At 38.1% G+C, this 19,336-nt stretch overlaps 4 protein-coding genes across 6 annotated transcripts in view; 3 read left to right on the forward strand and 1 right to left on the reverse strand.

The window, feature by feature from the left end:
• Window positions 1–4,960: 4,960 nt before the first annotated feature.
• LOC308681609 (GRIN2-like protein) lies at window positions 4,961–7,443 on the forward strand. The gene is made up of 2 exons (XM_081350661.1): window positions 4,961–5,244; window positions 6,042–7,443. The coding sequence occupies exon 2, from the start codon at window positions 6,052–6,054 to the stop codon at window positions 7,297–7,299; it is 1,248 nt and encodes a 415-aa protein (XP_081206787.1). The 5' UTR covers window positions 4,961–5,244; window positions 6,042–6,051; the 3' UTR covers window positions 7,300–7,443.
• Window positions 7,444–11,629: 4,186 nt separating this feature from the next.
• sprn (shadow of prion protein) lies at window positions 11,630–12,028 on the forward strand (the record flags this gene model as incomplete). The annotated part of the gene is made up of 1 exon (XM_081350667.1): window positions 11,630–12,028. The coding sequence occupies one exon, from the start codon at window positions 11,630–11,632 to the stop codon at window positions 12,026–12,028; it is 399 nt and encodes a 132-aa protein (XP_081206793.1).
• A 798-nt stretch (window positions 12,029–12,826) lies between these two features.
• mtg1 (mitochondrial ribosome-associated GTPase 1) lies at window positions 12,827–15,647 on the reverse strand. 3 transcript variants are annotated; one of them, XM_081350670.1, is made up of 12 exons: window positions 15,383–15,636; window positions 15,152–15,218; window positions 14,847–14,911; window positions 14,669–14,773; window positions 14,457–14,543; window positions 14,292–14,348; window positions 14,129–14,219; window positions 13,913–13,974; window positions 13,721–13,817; window positions 13,549–13,630; window positions 13,317–13,429; window positions 12,827–13,174 (listed from the first exon to the last, which is right to left on the reverse strand). In XM_081350670.1, exons 2-12 carry the CDS (start codon window positions 15,159–15,161, stop codon window positions 13,071–13,073), a joined length of 873 nt encoding a protein of 290 aa, XP_081206796.1. In that variant the 5' UTR covers window positions 15,162–15,218; window positions 15,383–15,636; the 3' UTR covers window positions 12,827–13,070. The 3 variants fall into 3 exon arrangements, with proteins under 3 accessions (XP_081206796.1, XP_081206794.1, XP_081206795.1); XM_081350668.1 differs by having other exon boundaries at window positions 12,966–13,174; window positions 15,152–15,263; window positions 15,383–15,647; XM_081350669.1 differs by having other exon boundaries at window positions 12,966–13,174; window positions 14,669–14,770; window positions 14,844–14,911; window positions 15,152–15,400.
• Window positions 15,648–17,203: 1,556 nt separating this feature from the next.
• Window positions 17,204–19,336, forward strand: part of elovl6l (ELOVL family member 6, elongation of long chain fatty acids like) — a 3,702-nt gene continuing 1,569 nt past the window's right edge. Inside the window, exons 1-4 of the mRNA XM_081350409.1 lie at window positions 17,204–17,435; window positions 17,546–17,677; window positions 18,608–18,759; window positions 19,019–19,278. Of these exons, the coding sequence (XP_081206535.1) occupies window positions 17,341–17,435; window positions 17,546–17,677; window positions 18,608–18,759; window positions 19,019–19,278 (639 nt within the window). The 5' untranslated portion in view covers window positions 17,204–17,340. The remainder of the gene's footprint in view (window positions 17,436–17,545; window positions 17,678–18,607; window positions 18,760–19,018; window positions 19,279–19,336) is intronic.

The following is a 19,336-nucleotide window of genomic DNA, read 5'->3' on the forward strand; positions in this document are numbered from 1 at the left end:
CCCGAATAACATTAAAAATATTTTTGGATGACTCGTAACCGCTCATTTCGGATCAACCCGCGCATCACTAGGCTATAGTGTTAATGACAAGTCAAATGTAAGAGAAAATTGATTTTCCCTGATTGCTGTTTTAGAAAATTATTCAGCATTATTAAGAGTTTTTCACGTACTTTTTAAATCACTGCACTACCTTCACGCTTTGCGTGCCGTTTCTCCAGCATGACACGGCATTCTAAATTCATCTCAAATTAATTTGCCGCGTCTTGAGTTTTTCAAAGCAAAAACACGTTCTATCCTATGTGGTGTGTGAACGCCTTTTAGAAGGGCCTGGGCGGGGCCCTCCAAAGAGGCGGGGCCCCCACGCACCGCGGGGGCTGCGGGGGTGTCCGGTACGCCACTGGCTGTAATGTTCGGTACTAGTTTTCGATACCTGAAGGGGTTAACTCGTTAACGTCAGTGCTCAAACAAATGAAATGCACAACGACACACCTAAAGTCGCTCACGCACATACACGCAAACTCTACACACACGAGACGCGCGGAATACTCATATGAGACGCGTGCGCGCACACAAACTGTCCACGCACATACTGCATACTCATATGAGACGCGAGCACACACACACACACAAACTCGCGCACATACTCAATGAGACGCGAGCACACACACACAAACTCTCCGCACACATACTCATATGAGACGCGAGCACACACACACAATACCCTAAAGATATGGAAAAATCGATCAAAAAATGTGGCTACATTTCTCCAGGCTCGATGCCAACAGAGCGCGATGCAGTATTTGCGGTAAAATAATTGCTGCAAAGACCGGTAGATATGATGAAGACCTTGACAGTGCACGTAGTAAACATAAGAGCAGAAAGACTGGTAAATGAAGAAATACCTTGTTTATCACTGTGACAGTGTTTATATTGCAATAATGACCTAGGCTACTGAATGTACACTGCCGTTCAAAAATGTGTTGGTTTGTCAGAATTTTATTTCAGTAAAGATGCATTAAAGTGATCAAAAATGACCTTAAAACATGTGTAATGTTACAAAAGATGTCGGTTTCAAATAAATGCTGTTCTTTCGAAATTTTTATTCATCAAAGAATCATGAAAAAAATGTTGGCTATCGTAGTTTCCAAAATATTAAGCAGCAAACTGTTTTCATATTTCTGAAGGATCATGTGACACTGAAGTAATGATTTTGAAAATTCAGCTTTGACATCACAGGAATAAATTACATTTTGAAATATATTCAAAAACATTTTTTTAATTGTAATACTATTTCACAATGTTACAAGTTTTACTGTAATTTTGATCAAACAAATTAAGCTTTGGTGAGCATGAGCTCTTTATAAAAAAAATGTTGTTCCTTTGTGCACTGGCTAAGGAGCATGAGTCAAACTGAAAAAATAAAACCAAAGTTTTTCTGAGGTAATGTGTTATGTAACACATAACACACGTTAAAATGGATTTCATAAAATTGGTATCGAAAAAAGTATCGTTCAGGAACCGGTATCGAAATCAAGGTATCGGTATCGGTATTGGTATCGATTTTTTTTTAATGATACCCAGCCCTAGTAATCATGGACCATGTAACAGTCACATGTAGGCTGTGTTAAATCCAAAGAGGAGTAAAACGCAGGAATAACAGGATACTGGAGAGACTAATAAACACTGAGATTTAACAAAGGAACAACACATAAACAAAGACAACAACAGAGAACTGGGAAATCAAAGGGCTTATACAATGATCTAATTAACCTAACACAGAACAGGTGTGTAACTTGATTAGCAACCTAGCCAACTAACAATGAATGAGAACACTGCAGGCAAATCTGGAACAGGGAAACCAAAGTAAAACACAAAAAAACTAACAGACCTAAACATAACCCTGACAGTAACATATTTTGCAGTGAATTCTAAAGAGTAGAGAACTGTCATGTTTTGTTTTGTAAAAAATTTTTTAGAAAAGAAAACATTGTATAATGCTATAAAGTGTTTTTTAGATTGTTGTTTTATGAGTAATAAAGTGTGCTTGTTGGGTGACAAGCTTTGCTAGTGTTGTGGAGGAATGGCTCAATTTTAGACATGTATGAAGTGTTTTAGTAGATTTAATGCATTTTGAATGTGAAATTAACTGCTGTGCCGAGTTGAGAGTTGGTGTGAAGAGTTTTGAAAAAGGGACTTTAGTATTAAGAAATGTGTCTTAGCGATTGTAAAAAAACAGTAATGTTTCTGAAACTGAATATGTAGGGAGTGGCAGTACTGAATAAATTGAGCTAAAGGTCGGTATTGACACTTTTAACATCTGAAGGTGAGAATGTAAACATGCCGGTGTGGGAGTGGCTTGACTGGTCGTTGTGTGAACAGTGGACAGGAAAAGTGCTCCAGGGGAAGAGACATGGAACAATAGTGCCCTTTGGAACAGCCATGACTCATGCTTGAAGGACTATCTTTCATAAGAGAAAGTTCAGAGTCCCATTTAACGAAATCTGAGAAAGGCAAAAGGACCCAGGACCAGCAAAGGACTGAACTCTCCTATGCAAGGTCAGTAGAGAATGATCAAGGTCGACATATTTAACTGTTTAACCGCTGGGCCTGCTTTAGCTCAAATCATTTTTGGTGATAGGTCCATTGGATCTGCACATCTAATCTCCATTGGAGTTATGAAAAACTATAGATTTATGGCTTCTAATCTACTGAAAAGTGACAATGATGTATCATGACGTAAGTCTTCTTTATATATGTGTTGCAGTTCAAATACTGTAATTTATTTCTGCTTTACAGAATTGATTGAATACATTGCATTACAAAAAATCCTTAAGTGGTGAACTGAAAATAAATTGCAATTAGTTTGACATTACAAAACCAGCAGCACGCTACTATTTAAAAAAATATATATATATTTTTTACAATCACTATTGGATCAATTTCTCTAATTTAGCTTGAGTTCAAATAATTTTGGTGATTGGTCCAGTCTGAATATAATAGTTTCAATAGAAATGTGATTTAGTATTGAAGTGTTTCTGATTATGTTAATACGTTCTGCTAAAACTATAAGACTATATTATTATTATTATACATTTTTGTGGAAACTGTGATACAACTTTTTTTTTCAGAATTAGTTTAGAATAGAAGGTTCAAATGTACAGCATTTATTTAAAATAGAAATATTGAGTAACACTGTAAAATATATTTTCTGTCACTTTTGATCAGTTTAATGCACCTTTGCTGAATAAAAAAAAAATCTGATTAGCGTGACCCATTTTGTTTTCAAGGCTTTTCACATTAAAGTCACTTTCCCCCCATTCACTTCCAGCAGATAGGCCTATATAATGCCAAAAGAAAAGCATTTAAGTGCACACTCTCTGTTAATTTGCATATTTGTGTGAAATGTAAGTACAAAGATCACACATGGAAAATAAAAATGATGGGATAGGTCATTTTACTGTGCAAATTATGGATGAAGTGGGTTTTATTGTGTTTTGTCCTGCTAGATGTTTATAGATTTTTTTGCACCATACATATTATATTATTATTTATTTATTTTTAAGTATTTTTGCTACTCTTTCTCTTCCTGCCTTGTTTTTATCATTAAAAAGTATATTTTTTTCCTAATGCTGAGTCACTGAATGGGTGCCAGCAGTTTTTTTGTTTATTATACACAGCTGCTTAACCTTGTTTCTATCTGCTGCCCTCCACTGCCTGCATGGCATTGCTTTCTTATAAACAGTTCAGCTCAGAATGCACTCTCTGAACACATTGCAGTTTTTCCCCCTGCATTTTATGGAGCAGAATTTGAAACTCTCTCTAAATAAGGTCAGATCACTTATTTTGCCACAATATTGTGATGTTGTTCTATAATGTGAGCTGTCAGAAAACCCCCAAAATTGTGTCAGAAGCACAAGCAAAGTCCAATTTCGTTTTGAAAAGGGGCCAGAACAATTGTGGCCACATCCATCTTTAACACACTGACAAAAGAAAGCATCAGTCCTTATACAAGACCGACGATTGTTGTCGGCTGCTTTGTGGCTTGTTTTCTCTCTCCGTCTGTTTCTGTATTTAATCTGTGCGCTTCTGATCACTCTCCTCTCCAGATGTTGAGTCTTGGGGCTTCTCTCCTTCTGCAACAACGATAGATAGACAGATATATATATATATAATTCCAAATATTTCCTTTGTTGCCTAAACGGATGTTGAAACAGTGTTTCCCAACCCTGCTCCTGGAGGCACACCGACAGTGCACATTTTGGATGTCTCCCTTATCTGACCCATATGTTTCTGGTCTTGGAGTCTCTACTAACGACCTGATGAGTTGATTCAGGTGTGATTGATTAGGAAGAGTTGGAAAATGTGTAGTGTTGTTGTTCCTCCAGGAACAGGGTTGGGAAACACTGGCCTAGAGCACACAAGTAATAAACTGGTGAATGAACTGTTAAATTACCTGTTTGCCCACAAATTACTCTCTGAGGCACAATTGTTCATTATACACACTTCATTTTGGTGATCCCATAATAGTTTGTGTACATAGAGAGAGACAATATGTAATATCACAGTATTACGAAGATTCATTTCAGCCCCATTGAGAAATGTTGTTTCCATAGCAACAGGGGGAGAATGATGTTAAGCCACAGAGACCTAGAGAGGGAGGGAGTGTCACTTCTTTATAAAGAAAGAGGTGAAAGACAAAAATACATTTCCACTGTGTTTGTGTGTGTACGCTTGTTCATTAGAGATAGTGAGGACATTTGAAGACGAGGGGGAGTGCGTGAGGGAGAGATAATTTGACTGTCCATCCATTGGATTTCCTTTACAAACACGGGCACTCACATTCCTCCATCCCCCTCTCTCTCTCTCTCTCTCTCTCTCTCTCTCTCTCTCTCTCTCTCTCTCTCTCTCTCTCTCTCTCTCTCATACACGCATACGCTCTCTCCTGCCTGGGGATTTGAAGAAGTGACTGAGGCTGGTTTGTAATCAGATGAAAGACGAGTATAATCCCGAAGCTCCCTCCATCTTTTTCCACTGCTGGAGTAGGATGCTGAAGGAGAGGACAAGGGCCAGGATGGGTGACGTGTGATGGAGAGATCTGTGCCGACGGGTTCTGCCTTTATAAGGACCTGGACTGACGTTGCACTCTTGGGAGTCTGGGCGCAGAGACCATTGAAGAGAGAGTGGACAGGTAAAGACGGGGCAGAGAAGTCATTAAGGGAGCTTCATCTGTGACTGGGACACAAGGTAAGCATTTCTTTTGAAAAAACTGTCTGCCATCGTTTTTTGATATATGTGTGTGGATGGGTTTAGATGCACAGGATGGAGTTCTCACCTTGCCAGCCAGGTATTTTTGGATTTAATGGAAGAAAAATGCACTAGGGCCTTAAATGAATTGATAATGCCAGGCTGTTTCATCACACTGTGCCCAAGTAGCACATTCCTTTCATGTGTGACATTCAACTTATTTATGAAATATATGAAAGACTCTTAAAGTAAAAAAAAAAAAATTAATCTAATTAAATCTAAATACTAAGCATGTTTTATTGTTATTTCAAATGTATAATGCAAATAATTTGTTGCTAGACTATAGTTATTTTCCTCATCTGTTAATATATCACAAACAAGATATATCACTGAAAAGTTTAAAACATAAAAACATTTTGGACCATTTTAAGAAAGCTCTACCAAAAGTACCAAACAGTCTTGTTTTGTCTGGTTTTTCACAATGTCTATGCAATGTCTAACAACAACATACAAATAGGCTATTCTAATGCATGCATAGGGACTGTAGAGTGAGAAAACAACCTTTGTGGGATTGAGACTCTTAGAAACAGCTGGCTTCCCACAAGACAAATGCCAATGTCTGTCTTGATGCTTTAAGTGCATTTCAAATGGTTGGGATTGTTAAAATTAATTAATGTATTTGAAAGTCTCTTATGCTCACAAGGCTTCATTTATTCAATAAAAAAAAAAACTGTAAAAAATATATTGTTTTCAAGGCTTTTCACATTAAAGACATTTTTTTCTCCATTCATTTCCAGCATATATCTGATGGCAGAGACTGGGCACACAGACCCTGTCATCACTGTTGAGTGCAGTTCAGCAGAGGTGACGCCTGAAGATGTACTCCTGAAGACCTCCAATGAACCATCATTCTCTTCAAAAGACCTCAAAGACAGCAGCTTGAATGACCAACATCAGAATAAACACTCATGTTCACTGACAGTACACAGGGAACATGCTTTATCCCCTCACCAGGACTTAAATGAGCACAGTCTGTTATCAGTACAGAGAAGCCACTCAGACAGCTTGCAGATTTTCAAAAAGGCCACAGCTTCTCCTCTCTACTGTGAAACGGGCGACGCTTTTTGCCAAGGACAAGACCAGGATGTTTGTGCGCAGTCGTTTCCTTCTTTAGTGTGTAAACAGGCCATGCCGCTTCAGCAGAGCAATACGGTGACCACGTCCACCAGAGCAGGGAGTAGCGGGTCGGGCAGCCCCACTCAACCAGCCAAACATGGCTTCATTCAGATCTGTGAAGTCATTCCAGAATCCACCTGCCCCAAATTCGAAGAGGCTGCTTGTTGTAACTCACACTTCCACCATGGAGCCGTCGAAGACACATTTGCGGCATATTGCCACCCGCAGCCCATTCCTGCCCCAGCGCAGCTGCTTCCGCACTTAGTGGGAATGGAGGAAAACTATAAGGGTCAAGTATCAGCAAGCAACCTGCTTGCTCTTCCTCGGCTCATCTCCTCCGTCAGCGAGACCGGATTGGACGGTAAGCGACTCCTCTGCTGCTGCAATCTGGACTGCTCTTGGCCTGGTCCGTTGCGTCCAGTTGGCGCCCAGTGGTGGGTGGATCAAAAGACCACAAGGGAAGCGGAGACCATGACTTCACAAAATGAACTGAGAGATGTAGGAGTGCAAGTGGGTCAGGACTCTGAGGAACATCCCCAGCACGTGTTCCCAGAAGTGTGTCTGGTTGAGGAGAAGGCGAATGTGAAAACGGTATCAAAGAGTCAAAAGTCTCCTGTGAAGGAGGTGAAATGGGATGCCGAGGGCATGACCTGGGAGGTGTACGGGGCCTCGGCCGACCCTGAGGAACTCGGACTTGCGATTCAGAAACATCTGGAGATACAGATCAAAGAGACTAAGGGAATAGCGGCGAAGCTCTCGCGCCAGAACACGATAACATCCCAGCATAGCTCAGGATCGACCCAGAGAAGAAAAAAGGGGTTATTTGGATCTCTGCGCCACCCGGGATGCTGTTCTCGCACCACTGGTGCAGTGGACTAAAGAACCAACCTGACTGAGACCCCCAAATGGACATTTACAGTAGAATCCTCTTCTTGGGTATATAGATTTGACAGCCATGTAAAGAACAGGTTCAAAATAGGGTATTTTTAGCAATGGTACTATAGCAACAGTAATACATTTCAGAAAAAATAAATAATAATAATCATGTCTTCCTTTCATTTTTAACACCTCCCTTGATTGCTGTGGTAATTTGCTCAGTATATTAAAAACTTTATTTTGTAATAGTTAACTGCTCTTTGGTTTATGTTTTCCATCAGTAAAACATAATGATTATGACTGTTCCTGTCTTGCATTAGTCTATGTGGAATCGTGTCCATTCAATTAAAAACCTTTATTGTTTAATTCTGTGGCAGCACATGTGATGGAGGTAAGACAATACAGTAAACGTGGAGCTCCCTGCTGGTCAAAGCATGACAGTAAGATATGGTATCACAATTTGTTTACAATATGTGGAACTGCTTTTAAAAGTGAAATACTATTTACAATACGCTACCATTCAAAAGTTTGGGGTCTGTAAGATGTTTTTGAGTCACTTTTGCTCACCAAGGCCGCATTTATTTGAGCAAAATACAGTAAAAACAGTATTGTTGTGAAATGTTATTACGATAACTGTTAAAATAACTGTTTCTTATTTTGTTATATTTTAAAATTAAATGTATTCCTGTGATGGCAAAGCTGAATTTTCAGCATCATTACTCCAGTCATCAGTGTCACATGATCCTTCAGAAATAATTCTGATTTGCTGCTCAAGAAACATTTATTATTATTATCAAGGTTGAAACACAGTTATGTACACTTTTTTTCAGGATTCTTTGATAGTTCTTTTGTTATTGTGTTTAAAGCAAGCATATTCATCGATGCACAGATATTATAGGTCTGTATTTGATGTGGTTGTAGGCTACAACATAATGGTCCATTCTAGAATATGACATAACATAAATATCCATATCCATAAATATTCCATGACATAATTATCCATACATGAATAAATACACCAAGAGTTATTGCACAGTTAATATATTTGGTAATTTCCATAGACAGGATTTCCACTTGTCTTCAAGTATTTATAAATTGTATTTTAAAGTACAGTTGCAAAATTATGCATTCAAATACATTCCGGTTCTCTTCTATTGCACAGAGGCTTCTTTTTACTAGAGCAGCAAACCTGATGACTACACCTGTCATTTGTTAATTCATCGTCTCCAGCAGCAGCAGCAGCATACACGAGCAGTGCTGCCTTACATAACGCGTGCTTTTGATTTGATCTCACACATGATAGTGATATATCGCGGGTTATTCTGTGGACACGGACACAAACGGAGGTAAGTGCCTCGATATAGCCAAAGATAAAAGGATTTAAATGAATGAATATGCATAATGAAGGGTTGTTGCAGAGGTGTAGCATCCATTTAACCAATTCTACTACATAGACACCGTCGAGACTCCACAGAAACGCCTTGGGTTTGCGAACATCAGTGGACGTCGCATGCATAATGTCATATTATCAGGCATATATCCGCGCCTATTCTCATATCTGCCTATATTTCTCATAGAGGCTGACAGTGCCAGATAATGGGTCGCATTATCGCGTTCTAAAAAACTAAATGAATTATTGATATCGTGACCATTTTGAATTTGTGACCAGGCGAACGATGTGTGAAAAGCGTATTTTTCTCCTCATATATTGTATTGAGTGTCATAGCCTAAGTTACATTGTATTACTGTATAGTCAGAATAACACAAGGTGAGGATAATATAGCCTAGTCTTCTGCTATCTCTAGTGAGCCGTAGCCTAAATTACAGAATTTTTAGTGACCTATTTGGAGATTAGCCAGATGTATTACCATTTCATCACTTAACTAAACACACGACAGTGAATACCACATTTTAAGGCAAATGCATTCAAATGTATTAAGTGTTAGGAATATGAGCTCATACCATCAGTGTGCTTTTCTCTGGTCTTTGTTTATATTAGGCCTATATCAAATCAATCTATATGGAGACAATATCACAGAGCAAACTAAATTAACCTGAACGGGCATACCAAAATGTTAAACCTTTGTTATATAGTTATATACTTTGCAGTTGCAGTGTTCCCAACCGTATTTGGACACTTAAGTAGCTTGTCAACTGTCTGTAAAAGTTTGTTACATTTATGGTTTAACAAACTGGCTGATGTGGTTGCCATAACTTTATCATAAAAAAATGCAGTGACAAGACAATATAAGGATGAGGTTACCCCTGCAAAACACATCAGGATAAATCATATGACACACAAGTAATGCAATATGCATGAAATTATGGAAGCTTGTTTCCGCCACTGAATAAAACATTTTAAAAGATAATTGCGACTTTTTATCTCACAATTGCGAGTTTACATCTCGCAATTCTGACTTTATTTCTCAGAATTGCGAGATATAAAGTCAGAATTGCGAGATATAAAGTCAGAATTGCGTGATATAAAGTCAGAATTCTGAGATATAAAGTCAGAATTGCGATATATAAAGTCAGAATTCTGAGATATAAAGTCAGAATTGCGTGATATAAAGTCAGAATTCTGAGATATAAAGTCAGAATTGCGAGATATAAAGTCGCAATTGCGTCTTATAAAGTCAGAATTCTGACTTTTTTTCTCGCAATTGCGACTTTATATCACGCAATTCTGACTTTATATCTCAGAATTCTGACTTTATATCACGCAATTCTGACTTTATAACACATAATTGCGAGTTTATATCTCGCAATTCTGACATCTTTTCTCGGAATTGTGAGATATAAAGTCCAATTCTAAGGGGGGGGGAAAGACGGACTTTTTTTTTTTTTTTACAGAAGTTTATATCTCACAATTCTGACTTTATAACACGCAATTGCGACTTTATATCATGCAATTCTGACTTTATATCTCCCAATTGCGTGATATAAAGTCAGAATTCTGAGATATAAAGTCAGAATTCTGAGATATAAAGTCGCAATTGCGAGAAAAAAAGTCAGAATTCTGACTTTATAAGACGCAATTGCGACTTTATATCTCGCAATTCTGACTTTATATCTCAGAATTCTGACTCTATAACGCGCAATTGTGACTTTAAAACACGCAATTGCGACTTTATTTCACGCAATTCTGACTTTATATCTCACAATTCTGAGAAATAAAGTCAGAATTGCGAGATGTAAACTCGCAATTGTGAGATAAAAAGTCGCAATTATCTTTTTTTAATTATTATTTTGTGGCGGAAACAAGCTTCCATATGAAATAGCCTACATGAAATTAAAAATAAAAAAACTCCCATGCACATAATAACATTTTAAATTAAATGTGATAGTTTGCACAAGTATTCAGGTGTCAGCAATGGTATTCATGCATTGTAAGTGCGACTTAAAAATCCTTAAAAAATTATGATTTAAAGGTTTCACAGACAGGGTTTAGGCTAAGAGTAGGCCATATTTAATTAGGGCATTTAAGTAGCTTTTATAACCGTGCCTTAGAAAAGAAAAAAAACGTCAGTGTGTGCATCTTGAGACAATACCATATTTTAAGATATGTTGCTTTCAGTTAAAACAGCTCAAACATGCATTTTAGTCTAGGCTTAAAGGATTAGTTCACTTCCAAATGAAAAGTTCCTGATAATTTACTCACCCTCATGTCATCCAAGATGTCCATGTCTTTCTTTCTTCAGTCGAAAAGAAATTAAGGTTTTTGAGGTAAACATTCCAGGATTTTTCTCCATATAAAGGACTTCAATGGCAACCAACGATTTGAAGGTCCAAATGTCAGTCTCAATGCAGCTTCAAAGGCTCGACACGATCCCAGTCAAGAAATAAGGGTTTCTAACATGACCTTTCCAACATGACGACGTAATGCGTGTCGCATCTCAGAGATAGTACAAGATGGGCATTTGAGGTTAAAAAGTATGTAATTTCTTTTTTTTTTAGAAAATGACCGATCGTTTCGCTAGATAAGACCCATATTTCTCGACTGGGATCATGTCGAGCCTTTGAAGCTGCATTGAGACTGACATTTGGACCTTCAAACCGTTGGTTGCCATTGAAGTCCATTATATGGAGAAAATCCTGGGTTTTCCTCAAAAACCTTAATTTCTTTTCGACTGAAGAAAGAAAGACACGGACATCTTGGATGACATGAGGGTGAGTAAATTATCAGGAACTTTTTATTTGAAAGTGAACTAATCCTTTAAGCCTTATCTGTAAAACTGAGGGAAAGTGTCCAAATACAATTAGAGGCCACTGTAATATTGAGAAAAATAGCTAGAATCTTTTGTCATTTTTTTCTCTCCCAGGGTGATCCAGAATGAACAGGGCTGCCGCCACCTGCTGGATATTTCTCCTGCTTTCAGCATTCCTCTGCGATCAGGTGATGTCCAAAGGTGGCAGAGGAGGTGCCAGGGGTTCAGCGCGGGGCAGCGCCCGAGGCGGCCGGACGTCCCGCACCCGAGGCTCCCCCGCTGTGCGGGTGGCAGGGGCAGCGGCGGCCGGGGCTGTGGTGGCGCTGGGAGCCGGAGGATGGTACGCGTCGGCCCAGCGCAGACCGGATGACAGCTCAGAGCATGGAGATGATTACTACAGTAACAGAACAGACTGGGAGCTTTACCTCGCCAGGACATCAAACGCAATAGTGTATGACTCCACTACCACTAAACTTTCCGCTCTGCTCCTACCAATAAACCTTGTCATGTACTTTGCCCCTTGAGGCAGTTTAAGACACACATTGGCACAGCTTAATAAGCTGCTCATGTATGTTACTGTGCAACACCTATGTTTAATGATGTGTCTGTTGCACAACAAAGAGGATATGAAAACAAAAGAAAGATTCAAAACTTTTATTTAGTTTAGTAGATATTTTAGGAATAGGATCAGAAGTTAGACTGCATAGTTTGCTCCAACAGGAGCATTAGTAACTTTAGACTACTTAAATTATGCTGGTTACATCATGTACTGGATGGCAAAAATACTGTGTTATTGTTGTGCTGCTGAACGCCTGGAGAAACACCACTGTAATTGAGATTTACACAAACGTGAACTTTTTTTAATGAAACTATGTCTCTTTATCAATATATATGTTCACATTTAACTAATATTTGTGTGTAGATTGAAGAGGTATGCTGTAACATGTTTAGAATATGAAAACTGTATCTGTCTGTACCTGTACTTCCATTGCTGTGGGTGTTAAAATGTCCTGTTTTTAAATTTCTACTTTAGTCATGCTATTTCTAGTAGAATTTTTTGATAATGCAGTATGTACACTAGTGTTTAAAAAAGGCAGTGAAATTAAAGATGTTTTTATAATATAACACTACACAAGCACTGTTTGCCAGCTGTTGGATAAATTTAAAATATTATGACTTTAGAAATCAAAGCAATTACGTGCCAAATATTTTATAAAATGGACATATTAGTAAGGAAAAACAGCTGATGTGAAAGTAGACAATCTAATTGTTATAAGTACTTTTGTGTTGGCAGCTGACGTTTGTTTGTAATCATTGCTTTTCACATACAAACTTATGCACTCAAGATACCAATGCTGTTAAAATTAAACTGAATAAGTTATTGCTTCAATTGCGGTGCTGAAAAATAATACATTCACTGCACCTTTGACCTGATAACTACACAATAAAAACAAGACATGTCCAAAAGACCCATTGCACCACCTTTTAATTAAAACATTAAAAATAATAAGTGGTTCACTTATGTGCTCAGTGTCCAGTCTTGAACGTAAATACAGTAAAGTCAAGTCAAGCATAGTCAAGCATCACGTTTCCGAGTTCTCCTTTCCGGAATGCTCTGATGAAATCGTAGGCTGCTGCACTGTAGTCTGGCATTTGGACAGTGATGTTGCCTAAAGAGTTGATGTGTTATTGGTTAAATACATTGGATAAGTTATGTTTCATGAACAACTGAATGCTTCAATAATTAAAGGAGTGTAAGTGAGGTTGATTTATTGTGTGAATTCACTGAAATTCAAAAATAAATCAGCTCACCAACTCCAGTGATGGCCTTCACACGCTTTGTCTTGCCAAGCTTTACTGCTATACACTTCAGCACGTGCTGAATATCATCGCAAGGCTCTTCCAGATTGTACTTCTCAACGTAACTAAACGGAAATTGTCACAATCATTATTGATTACTTTTACATGCTGCTTTATAAAATATGCAACAGATGAAAAATTGTAGATTTGCTCAAAACTCACTGAGAATAAACACAAAACCTACCTAAATCTTTCCAGTCTGTTCAGTGAAAAAAGCAGATAGTCTGCAATGATATCCTCACCAACTAAATGGTCCAAAATGGTACCTGTTTGAAAAGAAAACGCTTTCATTACCTTACAATTGTGACATTACAACAACAAAGCTACTATACACGTTCTGAAATTTGTGGCCTTACCACATAAAGCAAGTTTCATTCCAGTCTCTATGTTCTCTATTTTAGGGGGCAGGACTCCTGGGGTGTCCAGTAAATGAATTAAGGGTCGATCACAGACCTAGTAAAACAAAATTTAATTGAATGCTACGGGAGAACCCATCAACCCAATTGAATCCATTATCCGCCAATGAATTATTAATTAATACAGCAAACCTGAATTTTGGTCAGGACAGCTTTTGTGATTCCTGGTTCACCTCCAACTTTTGAAGCTTTCCCTGAAAGAAAGAAATACACATATCAAATGTCTAGGCCTAACGTTTGCTTGTTAAAGTCAAACAAACAACTTCAGTTTCATGCTGACTTTAAAATGAATAGACTGGAATTTCTTACAGCAAGCAGAAGAGTATTTACAAAACATAAACTAAATACCTTTTTTCAAATATGTTCTTCTTACAGCATTAATCAGTGATGATTTCCCCACATTTGGCACACCAACGACCATCAGACAGTAACTTCTGTCCTACACATAGATGAATAACAAAGTCAGAAACTTTACAGCAAAATGTAAGCCACTGAAATAATTGAAACCCACCTCTTCTCTGTGAAAACGTGACCCACTTTCTATCAACTCTGTCACGAGAGGAATGATCTGCAACGTCAGACAGTGAAAGACAGAATGTTTAAATTTGGAAGGTGTCAGGTTCTCCAGTCAAGCTTTAATTTAGAAATTTCTGATGTAAAGTGTAAAACCTCTCACCTTTTTTAGGTTTTCATCTCGCTGTCTTAAGCAGTCTGTGAATAAAACATTCCTCACACCTTCTCTCTCAAGCCGCTTCATAATGCTCTGGTGGAATAAAAAAAAAAAACGTGTTATATCTGATTAGCACATTATTTAAGTACTTTCTGTTCTTGCATCTATTAAGGCAGTTTAAATTCAAAGCAATAATGACATGTATAAGATTATGCCACCTGCTTTTTGGACATGTCTGTCAAATCCATCTTGTTCAGTACAAGTAAATGTGGCCGGACATCAAGGCTTTCTTGAAATGAAGGATTTCTTCCAGAAAAGGGTATGTTGGCCAGTTAAAGAGGGTTTAACTGAGGTTTAATCATTCAAAATGTACATTATCTGCCATAAAAAGGATATTCTAGCATCGTGGATCTCTATAATGCAGTCAACCTTCCTTAGACTGGCTCTCATCTGCTTGAGTCCTAAAAAGAAAAAGTCACAACGTTGAGCATAATTCTGAAGAAATGACATGACAATTTTGAAACTTTAAGACACCTGGTTTTAATCTGATCGCCATAAATATGATCAGTAACTAAAGTATGCTGAATGATTGAAATGTCCCTGTTCTGGATGTTAACTTTTGGCCCATGTCTTAAAGAACTGTGTAGCAACAAATTAGACAGACAAGGCAGATTTAGTGATTTCTGGTATGTGGCACGCACCTTTAGCCATATGTCCAGGGAACCAATGCGCCACCTCTCGCTCACCAAAGTCAAACACTCTCCTAAACTTGGTAGCATTGAGTAAAGAATGATAAATTCTCATCGTGGCCGCCTGAATGTAGAATGTATTTGCAAGACTAAGACCGCTGCTTGTGAAACAAATCGTATAACGTTCTAAACGATTTAATTTCAAACACTGTAGTAAACATCACTATCCTACAGATGCCTTACTTCTTCTGTCTGTGCTCCGAGTGACTATACAGAAAGAAACTCAATCATCGCCACCCACAGGATTGGCAGGGGAACTCCAGGATTGTCCAGATCATGGTCCAGATTCTCTGCCATATCTTTAGCAGGTATAATAATTTGCGACACTCTATGAATTCATTCTCGTTATGAAAGTTTTCACTATTTTTATGCTTGGGTTTAATAATCTGAGAGTGGGATTATGAATGAAATATGGGCCAAAATAAATTTGAAACGCTGATTCTTCCCTAGTTTTCCTTTAATAAAAGGGTTAATAAAGCATGTTTTTAACAAGGTAATCTGATTCCAATTACCCTTTATTTTAGGTAGCTTATTTCTACTGATTTCAGTTGAACAATGACTGCACAGCCGTTGCATCATTGAAGCATTGAATAATTTTCCTGAATAATTTTGGTGAAATAGCGCCCTCACGTGTCAACATTTATAGTTGATTAGTAAAACAGAACGCACTACGTCACATGTTGCCAGTTCAGTTCACTAGAATGGAATTTGCCACACTCAGAATGTTCATATGGAATTTGAATAGGAACGGCAGGAATTCGAGTTGAATTTGCAATTCAAAGAAATTCAACAGCCACACAAACGGTTTGGGAAAAATAAATGATCTAATATAATAATAATTATATACATTTGGACTAATTTTGCCTTTTGATTCACTTATTAATGACCTTCTTACAATTAGGCTATACATATTTCTCTAAACTAAATTTAATAGCCCTACACTAAAAATAATACATATATATATATATATTTTTTTTTTAACAGTTGTTATATATAGGCCTATTAAACATATCTGTTTGTTTGTTTGTTTGTTTAAAAATATCCTATAATTGTCATACATAATTAGAGAATACTAATTAAGATTTCGTTCACCATGGCACCAACAGGATCTATGAACTCCAGACAAATAAACAAATTAAATATATAGGCTAAATGAATAGCATATCAATTAAAAATGATTTGATAGGCTAATTGTAGGCTACTTCGCCGGTTTAACACGACAGTATGCTACTTTTTAGTCTTTATAAATATAAAAGGCTATTTTTCATGAAATATAAGATAAAAATAACAGAAATAGAAATAAGAAATGCATTATGAAGTTAAGAAATGCAACACTACTGAGAGCATTCTGGCGATAATGTCGCTATTAGGCCTATTTGCATAAGTCATGCTTAACTCAGACATCCCAAGTCTCCCGGAAGTTCCGGGAGTCTCCCGCATATTGATAGCGGCTCCCTGATGCCCGCAAATCAGTTAAAATCTCCCGGAAGCAAGAGCGCGCAAGCGTAGCGCGCGCACGGCAGAGAGAGGGAGCGAGAGACCTTGCGTGTGTGCGCTAGTGTGCGTGTGTGCCTCGGGATTTTATCTCTACTCTCGAACCGAATTAATCAAGAACCCCCCCCCCCCCATCGGAGATTTCTCGAACCGAATTATTCATAACCGAATCGCGCAACCCCCCCCGTTGGAAATTTCTTGACTCCCGGAAATGACTTTGTGCAGGTTGGGATGTCTGTTAACTGTAATTGTCTGATCACAGCTCTTTGCATGGCTACATTTACAGTTACATGGCTTATTTAAAGACTCTCAATCGGCTTCTTTCTTTCTCCCCTGTGTATATTATGGATATAAACTATTCTATTTAAATATAAACTATTCGTTTTAACATAATAAAGTGTTCTTGGCTGCATAGGAGAAACTGGTATTCAGGAAATACAAAACCAGCCTTTTGGCCGAAAGTCACTCCCTGAACTCCACTATAAACTCCACCCTGATTTGAATGGGCCAGGTGTGTGCACAGGTGTGTGTCTGAGGCTGCTTAGTTAACTGGTGGCCGCCCTGCCGAGAGGACAGTAACCAACTTTTTATTTTTCCCCTAGAATTACCTTCACTTTTATAGCGCAATTTTTGGAAAGTGACTCAAAATGAATGCCACTGAATTTGAGCTGCCTCTCACTGAGTATGATTTTGAGCGCCATTTTGATGAGAGGTTTGCTATTGAATGGATGCAGGACAACTGGTAAGAACTGTCTTTGACTGAATAAGAATTTCATCTGAATACACTTGCCATCTTTGCTTGGAGGGTCCAGTATAAATTAGTTTTCTGGTGTTCTATGTTGTCCCTTTCAGGAAAAAGTCGTTTTTGTTTGGTGCTGTGTATGTAGTGGTCGTGTTTGGTGGGCAGCACTTTATGAAGGAACGACGGAGACTTGATCTGCGAAGAGTGTTACTGCTGTGGTCCCTCAGTTTGGCCATCTTTAGGTAAGTTTAAAAACTAGTGTTTAGTTTATAGCGTGCACACAAGTACTTTATCTAAATAACCAAGTTATTTTACACATTAAGACATCCTTAAAAAGAGGTTTTGCCCACTTCTGAATATAATAATTTTATTTTATTTTTTTACATTTTTGAGGAATAGCAAAACACGTTTCTTTAAAGGGATAGTTTACCTCAAAATAAATTCTGTCCTCATTTACTGACCCTCAAGTTGTTCCAAACCGGTTTAAATTTCATTCTTCTGCTGAACACAAAAGGACAATGATTTTTTTGTAATGTTTATAACTAAACAGTTGTGGGGCAGTAGGAGCACCATTGACTTCCATAGTGTTTTATAGTATCAGCCCTGAACTTTTGACCCTTTAATGAAACTGCACATTGTCTTTTTAACAGACTTTCGATCTTTGATATTAAGTTACATTATTGTTGTCTGCAAATTTGGTGCTTGAAATGTGAGAGTGCCAAAATGCACGCAAGTGACATGTTTGTGAGATTTACCACTTTGTGTGGCTTTTAAATCTTCAGTGCTGTTGTTTAAAGTTGGATTTGGTTTCACTTGGGTGGGGATAAGTTGTCTTGGTCCCATCTCAAAAGATGACAGAAATGACAGTAAGCACAAAGAAATTGTGTGCATGCTTTTGAGAAGAACAATGGAATATTGTGATTGGATGGCAGCAGTGACCTCTGGTCACATGCTCTTTAGATAGCCCTTAGCAACTGAACTTTCACCACTTAGTGAATGTTTTGATATTGATTGCAGTTTAACACAGAAACTGCCTGTTAGCAATGTTCCTGGGGGTGTTTCCCCTACCCCTAAAGTTAAGAGGCCTGAATTGTTTATCTTGGAAAACATTGTTTCACAGCCATGGTAGACAATATTTATATACAAATCATGTTTATTTATTTTTTTCCCAGTATCATTGGAGCGGTGAGAACTGGATGCTTCATGTTGTACATGCTCAGCACCAGTGGTTTTAAACAGTCTGTTTGTGATCAGAGCTTCTACAATGGGCCGATTAGCAAGTTCTGGGCTTGTGCTTTTGTGCTGAGCAAAGCCCCAGAGCTAGGTAAGGTTTTATTTTTATTTTTAAAGGGATAATTAATCAAAAATACCCTTTTGTTATCATTTACTCTGTGGAACACAAAGGAAGATGTTTTGAAAGAAGAATGTTCCAGGTGTTTGCATATGTAATGTAAGTCAGTGGAGTCCAAAACAACATTGGACCCCATTGACTTTCATTGACAAAAAAATGTTTTGTGATTAAATAATTTGTATTTCTAGGTTAATTCTCACTTAAATTGCTTATAATTTTGTAATCTTTTCAGGGGACACCATATTCATCGTCCTGCGTAAGCAGCGGCTGATCTTCCTGCACTGGTATCATCACATTACTGTGCTGGTGTACTCCTGGTATTCCTACAAAGACCAGGTTGCTGGTGGTGGCTGGTTCATGACCATGAATTACACTGTGCATGCGCTCATGTACAGCTACTACGCTGCTCGAGCTGCAGGACTCCGTGTGCCCAAACCCTGTGCCATCATCATCACTTGCACCCAGATTGCCCAGATGGCCATGGGGCTGGCAGTAAGTGCACTAGTGTACCGGTGGATGCAAGATGGCAATTGTCCCTCTTATGTGGATA

The sequence above is a fragment of the Scardinius erythrophthalmus genome (genome assembly GCF_964197995.2).
Source record: "Scardinius erythrophthalmus genome assembly, chromosome: 21".
Lineage (NCBI taxonomy): Eukaryota > Metazoa > Chordata > Actinopteri > Cypriniformes > Leuciscidae > Scardinius > Scardinius erythrophthalmus.

Coding starts and splice junctions, on each gene's coding strand:
- LOC308681609 (XM_081350661.1), top strand. CDS start 6,052: ATGGCAGAGACTGGGCACACAGACCCTGTCATCACTGTTGAGTGCAGT.
- mtg1 (XM_081350668.1), bottom strand. CDS start 15,254: ATGAGAATTTATCATTCTTTACTCAATGCTACCAAGTTTAGGAGAGTG. Junction 14,912..15,151: donor CCCTGGACATATGGCTAAAG/GTGCGTGCCACA, acceptor TTTTCTTTTTAG/GACTCAAGCAGATGAGAGCC. Junction 14,544..14,668: donor CAGACATGTCCAAAAAGCAG/GTGGCATAATCT, acceptor TTATTCCACCAG/AGCATTATGAAGCGGCTTGA.